General features: G+C 32.2%; 1 protein-coding gene across 1 annotated transcript; it reads right to left on the bottom strand.

Moving 5' to 3' along the window:
* Positions 1-452: 452 nt before the first annotated feature.
* Positions 453-9,582, bottom strand: LOC11424105 (ABC transporter B family member 15). The gene is made up of 7 exons (XM_003618356.4): positions 9,240-9,582; positions 8,004-8,058; positions 6,976-7,154; positions 5,565-6,022; positions 4,567-5,107; positions 2,711-3,634; positions 453-2,044 (listed from the first exon to the last, which is right to left on the bottom strand). Exons 1-7 carry the CDS (start codon positions 9,501-9,503, stop codon positions 641-643), a joined length of 3,825 nt encoding a protein of 1,274 aa, XP_003618404.2. The 5' UTR covers positions 9,504-9,582; the 3' UTR covers positions 453-640.
* Between the last annotated feature and the right edge of the window lie 203 nt (positions 9,583-9,785).

Below are 9,785 nucleotides of genomic sequence, written 5' to 3'. Positions count from 1 at the left end.
TGAACAAAATATATGTTTTTTTTCATAAATCAAGACTTGGTAAGGCTTTCATAAATATTTTGATAAATATTTTTAATGTTTGTGCAATTTTTCTTAATTTTCTCATTTTTCCTTTGAAACAATTTTTTTACAAGATACGTTATTCAACCCGTGCGATGCACGGGTTTGTAACTAGTTATGTTAGAAAAGCCTACAATTTTCATAATTGTAGAAATGAAATTTTTAGGAAGCTAAGGTGAAACCAATTTCCCTGAACCTCTTCTCAATATTAATAATATTTTCAAATAAGAGGTTGAACAAGACTACTTCAATAAGTGTCATCTCCTTAACTCCACTTTTTTTTTAGGTGGGAGTCATGGTTTTATTCATATATGATATGATATGATATAGAGAAATATAGAATAAAGATTATACATAGTAGAGAAAAGGATTTAACTATATTACAATATAAACATATAGTAATTAGCATATAAATTGTGTTATGTTAGAAAAACCTACAATTTTGATGATTGTAGAAATGATTTTTTGGAAGCTAAGGTGAAACCAATTTCTCTGAACTTCTTCTCAATTTTCTTTTCAATTTCACCAACTCATCTTTGTTACTTCTCCCTTCAAACATTAAAAACAAGATATTGTTTATTTATTTAATTTCATGTGGAGAATCAACAATTATGTTGGTTGGTCTTTTTTGTAGACTTATCAAAGAGTAATATGCTCCACTTGGCCCTTTAGACAACAAGGATGAATGTGTTCCATTCTCAACAACACTTCCCTTATCCAAAACAGCAATCAAATCACAGTTTTGGATAGTACTCAACCTATGTGCTACAACCACGCTTGTCCTTCCAACCATGACCTTTTCTAAAGTGTCTTGGACTAATTTCTCAGATTGACTATCAAGTGCACTTGTTGCTTCATCCAAAAGCAACACATCTGGATTCTTTAATATAGCTCTAGCTATTGCAATTCTTTGTTTTTGACCACCACTAAGTTGAACTCCTCTGTCACCACACAATGTGTCATATCCATCTTTTAAGCTTGATATGAAATCATGAGCATTTGCAGCCTTTGATGCCTCTATAATTTCACTCTCATCAACCTGATCACCATATGATCCATATGCAATATTTTCTTTTATGGTACCACCAAACAATGTTGGTTCTTGACTCACAAGTGCAATGTGTTTCCTTAATGACCTTAGATTATAAGTTTTTATGTCTCTGCCATCAATTGTCACTATCCCTTCAAGTGGATCATAGAACCTCTCAATTAGTCCTATGATCGTTGATTTCCCAGAACCACTTTTCCCTACCAGAGCTGTCGATTTTCCAGCATCAAATTTAATCGAAAATCCTTGAAAAATCATCACATTAGGTCTAGACGGATATGCAAAATATACATCACAAAATTCAATTTTTCCTATTAACTTTATAGCTTTGTGACCTTCTATTTCATCAGGCTTGATTTTCGTATACCTATCAAGGATTGTGAAAACCGACGCAATGGCATCAGAACCTTTAGCAAGATCATTCGTCATGCTACCAGCATCAGCGATAACTTTTCCGGTACTTACCAAAATTAAAAAAGTCTTAAATAACGCCTTGGCTGAGATATAACCTTGCAACACAAGTTTCCCACCATACCAAAAGCTCAAAGCATAACTACATAACTTGATACTTTGTGCACATGCAAGTCCAATGCCAGCATACCAAGATTGTCTAATACTTTCATGACTTGGGCCTTGTTGAGATTTTTCAAGCATTTTGAGAATTATTTCTTGAGATGAAAAAGCATTGATGGTTCTTAGATTTGAAACAGCTTCAGCAGCTATTTTGCTACATTCATCTTGGGCCTTGACGGCTTTGTTTGACATATTCTTAAGAAGGACAAACCTTGTGTAGAAACAATATATGATAATTGGTTGAACTGCTATCATAACAATGGCTAATCTCCATGCAATAAGTAGTCCCATTGTGAATGCTATTACCACTGCTGAAATTGTTTGTATCACTAGAGACAATCTATCACCCACCAAAGATCTTACCTGTGTAAGTGTTAAAAATAGAATTTAATATGGATGCACACTATTAATATAAAATAGTTTTATGTCGTCGTCCATTGAGAACTCATGATATTAATATTTGAACACCCTTTAACTTTATACACCTATTCAACACTTTCTTTTCTATCTATATTTCTCTTTTAATCACATCAACAACATATTACATATGTCACATCAGTCTCTCTATCTCTTTACCTGTCAAGGTGCCAAAGGGTTTTTGAGTTACTATCAATCTTTTTCCTTAAAAATAACCATAAATTGTTTAATTCTTATTAGACGTCCATATATAATAGTTTACACTGACAATGCATGTCCTTTTTTCTAACAAATAATATTATCATATGTAACTATACATTTCTCAAAATGATCTAAAATAATACACCCTTCAAAATGACGAACAGTAAAAATTTGTGATAGAAAAAAGAACTACGTTACTGAAAGATGCTTGTGTAATTGGGGCAGTAAGTAAATACATCATTCTAATTCCTTTGTTCCTTTTTACTCTCAACTTGTGAAGAATTTATTTTTCTCATTTTTAAAATTCAATGCTAGTTTGAAAGTTGATTACCCTTGTAATTTTTATATTATATGTCTCTAACATAAAATAAAAATTTAAAATAAAATAAACTAAAAACTGAGAAGACATACCACATTGGCTTCTTTGGCAAGTCTAGAGCAAACAGAACCTGTAGAATTTTGATCTTCATCAAACCAACCAACTTCAAATGTGAGTATCTTAGAAAACATCTTTTCTCTAATCCTCTTAGTCAAGTACTCTCCCATGTAAGCAAAGCTATAATGTTGAAGCACATTAACAACCATTGAGATAACAGCCAACCCTAGAAAACAAAGTGCATAAATCCTAATTTGCTTCTTGATCTCATCATGGTTCTCCAAAAAATAAACCGATATAACCGACCCCAATCCAAATGAAAACACAGGTTGAATTGCACCGACTAAAATCGCATTTATACAGCCCAAGCATGTTTGCTTCCACTCTGGTCCATTCATTGCCAACAACCTTTGAAAGGAAGGAACCTCAACCTTCTTGTTTTTACTATTATCATCATCAACTACAAATTTAGTAACAACATCTTCAACGACATTGTTATAATTAAAAACATCATCACTGCCTCGCGTTGTTGAGTTGAAAGAGTTAGATGGACTCACGAGTCTACAACCACTCATGTTTTGCATGTGATCTCTATTCATGATAGATGGGGTGTCATCGGTTTGGTCCTTTTTTGTTTGCTGGAGACGAACAAGGGAGGCGTAAAGAGAATTGTCATTTTGCATGAGGCTTTCATGAGATCCTGTTTCCGCGATCATACCATTTTGAACAACCGCAATGATGTCTGCATTTTGAATGGTGGATAAGCGGTGAGCGATGATGATGGTGGTGCGTCCAACGGTGGCTTTGTCTAAAGCTTCTTGGACAACTCTTTCGGATTCAGAATCTAGTGCACTTGTTGCTTCATCTAGCAAAAGAATTTTTGGCATTTTTATGATAGCTCTTGCAATGGAAATCCTTTGCTTTTGCCCCCCAGACATTTGAACTCCTCTCTCCCCAACCTGCAGTAGTAAATGTGTCACCCATCAAGTAGGAATATAAGAATTTTAAATGTGAATAAGTTAATTTGAGGAGCAATTTTTACTTAGATAGAAACCCAAATGAAATTTATTTGGGTACACACACAAATGTAAAAAATTAAAAGAGAAATGATTTAGTTGCATCATTTAAATCTCTTATCTTTAAAAAAAAACATCATTTGTAAGTGTGTATTTAAAAGAAATTCATTTAGGATTGTGTTCAAGTTAGAATTTCTCTAATTTGAGAAAAGATGGGAAATTATTTATTTAGTCCGATAGAGTAGTCATTGTTTGTAATAATTAATTTAGGGAAAGTCAACTATTGACGTCTCCTTGAATCATCTTTATAATTTGATTTGTGCTAAGATCTTACATTTTGAATTTATAGTCACTAAAATACTTGATAAAAAGAAAGGAATTATTTGTTCTTCTTATGCCTGAGAGTCGTTGTCATTTATTCCGTTGGCAAATAAAAGTCAATATATTTTAAGAAGTGAATTTCTAACCACTAGACTACTTAACCAAACACAAAAGTTAATATATTTTAAGTTTTATAGTTCCACGGCATCACCAGTGGAATTTAAATATGTTAGTTTATCTTTAACTCTTTACCATAGTTCTAAATTGCACTCTACAGTCGCAATTATATTGTGGCCACAACATAAAGATTTTAGAGGTTTTTCCATCAACATTGCAACAACAATTGTTGTTGCATAATGTCTTTTTGAGGTGTCTTCAGGGCTGGTTTAGTGGGGAAAGATTATATGTGGTTTTTTGTCAATCCGACATTCAGTTGTATGGTTCGTCTGGACAACCCGTACTACTATTTTGTTTTTAGGTAAGCCTTTTGATGAGAAAGAACTGATCGATAAACTTTGTATATTCGCATTGTGGCAAAAGCAATCAACACTAACCTGAGTATCATATCCTTGTGGCAACAATGAAATGAAATTATGAGCATTGGAAGCTTTAGCAGCATCCACAATTTCTTCATATGTAGCATCCTCTCTTCCAAAAAGTATATTCTCCTTAATGCTTGTTGCAAACAAAGCAGGTTCTTGACTTACTAAACCCATTTGTGACCTAAGCCACTTAAGTTGCAACTTATGAATAGCAACTCCATCAAGAAGAATCTCTCCACCAATTGGATCATAAAATCTTTGTAAAAGTGATACAACTGTTGATTTTCCTGAACCACTTCCTCCTACTAATGCAACCGTTTTCCCTGATGGAACCTTTAAACAAAAATCATTTAGGACCACACTTTCTGGTCTTGATGGATACACAAATTCAACATGGTTGAATTCAACTTTCCCTGACACTTTCTCTAGAATTTCACCTTCCATGTTTTTAGAATCTATTTTTGGAACTCTATTTATCATTTCCATTATTCTTTCTCCTGCAACACTTGCCTCTGAGAAGTACTTCACATTTGATAGACCAGCTCCTAAAGCCCTGCCACATAGGAAAAAATATATAATTAACAACTTTGTAGCATCGACACTTCTGATTGAAGGCGTGTCCAGTGTTTGTCATGTGTCAGTGTCGTCGACACATGTGATTACATTAAAATGATTCATTTTCTCTCAAATTGATACATGTGTCATTGATCTGTCTGTGTTAGTTTCATGACAGTGTTTGTACTTAACAAATTAACAAAAAAAAGTCACCACTTAAGCACATGGTTTTAAATTGCGATCACGTAAGTATCCTTGATACTTTGAGAATTACATGCAAATATGACCGACGATGTCTCCATAATTGCCACAGACTTTAAAACCATGATAACACGGCCATAATCGTGATCGCATACCATGTTTTAAAACCCTGCTTAAACATTAATCCCACAAAGTATGAAACTTTTGAACTGAGAAAACTATAAAAATAAGATGAAGGGTAAAGGTATACTTACGATCCACCAAGTGCTATTGAATATCCAACAGCAAATACAGTACCACCTTTAGCACCATGATACATGACCATTCTGCTACCATAATAGGCCATCAAAGACCATACAGCAAAAAGAAGACCATTGCTTCCTATGCCTAAGCCTTTAGCTAAGCCTTGTTTCAATCCCAATTTCACTGATCCTTCCAAAGCATTAGAGAAAGCAGCTATGGTTTTGCTTTCTCCTGCAAAGGAATAAACAGTTCTAATTGAAGATATTGCTTGTTCTGCTATTGTACCTGCTTTATTGTACTCTTCTCTCATTTTTCTAGCCAATCCCATCATAGTTCTTCCATACATGAAACCAGGAATCACAAGTAGTACCACAAAAGGGAACCCAACAATTGCCAATCTCCATAACAATGCAAATGCCACTATGTATCCTCCAAAGAAAATAGATGTATTCATCACAAAATTCGGAACCTATGTAGTTTTCAAGTAACAAGAAATTAACAAAATGTTACAGTCACGAAATTAAATTACAGAAAATTTAATATAAACTAGGTCTTTAAACAGACTTAAAAATGGCCAGGTCAAACCCTTAAAAAGCAACATTCTTTCCCTCCTTCCAAGTCACTTCGGAAGGTAATTATGGAAAAATAGACCTTTTTATTAAGGGCATGCCAACTAGCAGGGCCGTCCATGTGAAATAGGAGGTTCGGCTCTCTTTTTAAAATAGGCCCCTAGTAAAATAAAACGTAATTTTTTTGTGTAGTTAAATTTCATTAAAAAAATCAGAATAAGAAGAACTTTTAAACATGAAAGCAATTAAAAAAATTAAGTGAAAGAGGTGAAATTTATCCAACGGTGTCGTTTGGATTTGTCACTCCTCTGTTGTGGAAAAGGGTAAAACGAATGGTTTATGCGAAGAAAAAAATAATTGTTGTGATTCTTTCAATGAAATAGCTTTTCAAATTGACTGATTAAGTGATTATACAAATTAGGGGTGGTTTGATAGGATCCGATTTATGTACAAAAAAGAGAACTAAAGTCTAGAAAAAACTCAAACGTGTACTAAAGAAAGAAAATGATATAACATATATATTTTTTATTTAAGTGGGGGGTGGGTATTAGATTTAATTTTTCAATAGAGGCCCGTAACATTTGGAGACCCGACCTGGTTGAGCACCTTGCACACTCTCAAAGTCGGGTCTGCCAACTAGTGCTTTCAGGATATTAGTTAAAGAAACAAAAGAAAAAATATTTGTATTGAAAAGAGCGTTTCTATGACTTTTAAAAACCGTGTGAATGACTATATAATATATATTATGTAGTGTTATTCAAGATAATCAAAGTCTGACTTAGCGTGACTTCGCATTTTCATCCCTATATAGAATAAAATTGATATAAAGTAAAATAAATTTTAATTTTTATACCTTTTCACTAAGAACATCTTGAATTACTAGGATGTCGTTTGAGACACTTGTGATGACTTCTGATGTGCTTGTAACATGCAAATCAAAGTATGCTACTTCTTGTCTTAGAACTGCTTTTAAGTACCTAACTCTCATTCTTGCAGCTTGTCTTTCACCTGTTCTTGTCCAACAATAACCCTCTGAAAAATGTACAATGTTAATACTTGTCATATCATATGTTAATACTTGTGTATATCATATGTAATGAATACAAAATCAATTTAGTCTATAAAATATCACTTTCTCTCCAATATAGGCTGTGACGTATATTAAGTTGTATATGATTTTTTTTTTTTTTTTTCAAGTAGTCTAGTGGCAAGAGCTAATACAATTTATTATAGAGAAGTGGAGTATCCGGGATTCGAACCCAACTCCTACATGTAATATGTGATATCTTTATCAACTGAGCTAAGCTTACGGAAATTATTAAAAATTTATATAGGCCATAACGTATATTAAGTTGTATATGAAATTTATTATTTCAATCCAATCATGTTAGTTTTAACATTTTAATATATGTGGTGACAATTTTTATTTTTTTTCTTTTGGCTACTCTTATTCTTCTTCTTTTTTATTGACAATTGTTTATACTTTTAGATACTACCTATTATGATATTGTGAGCTTAACTTAGTTGGTAGAGACAATGCATAATATATGTAAGGTTTGAGGTTTAAACCTCGGCCACCACAAAAAAAAAAAAAAAAAAAAGTTACTACTTATTAATATTTGGGTAGTGTTAACTTGTGTCCTTATGGCACATGTTAAAAAATCTAAAAGAATAAATATTCTCTAAAATTTTATGCATTCAATACATTAAAACGTTAAAGGTTAAATGTAATGCATACATCCCAATAAACTATTTTTATATTTGATTCATTAACTTGTGTTTTAAGAGCACAAGTTAGCATTTTCTTTAATATTTATATATCATTTAGATATTAAATTATAGAGAAGTAAAACCCAAAATAGTAAAAAGCTGAACACTTACCTAGGAAGCAAGCAACACAAGAGGCACATGCCAAATATAACAAAACAACAGCATTCTGCATCACAAAGTTAACAAAGTCAAATTAAAATAAGCTACTATCGTTTTCTTTAATGTTCTCTCATGAAGAAACTGTTAAAAAAATTTAGGATTAAATAAGTTTTTATCCTTATTAAAAAAAAGTGATATGTTTTGATCGTTATAAAAATTTTCAGTACATGTAAAATTAAGTTTTGTTTAATTATGATTAAACTTATAAAATTTTTAATGATTATTTTACAGGTATGTCAAGAATATTTTTTTTTTCAAGAAATTAAATTAGTCCATCTAAATTGACATTGGAGAGAAACGAACTTGAGACCTTGAAGAGGAGCACACTTCCATGACTCAAGCTAATACCACTAGGCCAACCCAAATGGGTTCATGTTAAGAATATTATAAGAAACTCTTATAAAAAAAATATAATCTTTTAACATGTTATGGATTAAATATGAATTTTTTAACCTAGAATTTATGTAATTAAAAGATCACACTTGTTTTCATGATAAAAATCAATCATGCAAATGTATGACCATTGAAATCAACACTACTAATCAATCAACACTATTAATCATTTTCTTAATAAAAAAGTCACACATGTTTTCATCATAGAATCAAGGCTAAAATATGGTTTTAGTCCCTGCAAATATGCCTTGTTTTGGTTTTGGTTTTAGTCCCTGTAAAAAAAAAATTGTTTTTGGTCCCTGCAAAATTTTTTGTTTTTGAAAATAGTCCCTGACCACACTTTTGTGATGATTTGCATACGTGACACATTATAACTGAACCAATTTTGTAGTTTTTGGTCCCTGCAAAATATTTTGTTTTTAAAAAAGGTCCCTGCAAAAAATTTTGTTTTTGAAAATAGTCCCTGGAGGGGGGACTATTTTCAAAAACAAAAAATTTTGCAGGGACCAAAAACAATTTTTTTTATAGGGACTAAAACCAAAACGAGGTATATTTGCAGGGACTAAAACCATATTTTAGCCTAGAATCAATCATGGTGTGACCCCAACAAACACTTCTTTCTTTTACTACGTTGTTGTCTTTTACTAGATTTGAAAGTATATAATTTTATACACTAAAATATATGATAATAATAGTCTTCTATTTTATACACTAGATTAATCGAACAATTAGTTTTTATTTAGAGAGAGAAGGGAGAGGGAGAAGGAGAAGGAGAAGGAGAGAGAGAGAGGGAACCTCATTGATGCTACGGACAAAATAGTTCTTTGATGGGCCAGAATTAGAACCAATAGAGTTCATAAGTCTGCTTAAGAAAAGCAGAAGCAAAGGGGTCATTAGTCCATCACCAATGGCACCAATCAAACCAAAAACCATGAAAAACCAATCAAGAACATCAGCATGCATGAAAATGGACTTCAAAGAACCATTCTTCTTTTTCTTATCATTAATGGAAACATTTTTTTCACCACACATTTGCCACCACAACCAAAAAGTATTCATACCAACGTAGTACTGTGATGAAAAGGAAAAGCAACCAAATAGAGTATGATTTTTCTTTCTTTTTTTTCAAGTGTGAGTAAGATTTAAGGTTTCTCTGACAGCTATATATAAGATGATGTAGATAGCCTCGATGAAACATAGTAAACAACAAAAGATGAAATGTTATCCAAAAGAAAAATGTTTTCTAGAATTTTGTGCTTTCAATTTAGTAAAAGCATAAAAATTAAATATAATGCACACATTCTAATGAACTATTTTTATATTTGATTCATTAACTTGTAC

The sequence above is a fragment of the Medicago truncatula genome, chromosome 6 (genome assembly GCF_003473485.1).
Source record: "Medicago truncatula cultivar Jemalong A17 chromosome 6, MtrunA17r5.0-ANR, whole genome shotgun sequence".
Lineage (NCBI taxonomy): Eukaryota > Viridiplantae > Streptophyta > Magnoliopsida > Fabales > Fabaceae > Medicago > Medicago truncatula.
This window is presented reverse-complemented; position numbering and strand designations above follow the sequence as displayed.

Bases quoted from the DNA above. Each gene is read 5' to 3' on its own strand.
- LOC11424105 (XM_003618356.4), bottom strand. From the start codon at position 9,503: ATGAATACTTTTTGGTTGTGGTGGCAAATGTGTGGTGAAAAAAATGTT. The intron at 8,059-9,239 runs GTTCCCTCTCTC...TTTGTGATGCAG, and splicing joins TTGTCCGTAGCATCAATGAG to AATGCTGTTGTTTTGTTATA. The intron at 5,108-5,564 runs GTAAGTATACCT...CCTATGTGGCAG, and splicing joins TCAATAGCACTTGGTGGATC to GGCTTTAGGAGCTGGTCTAT.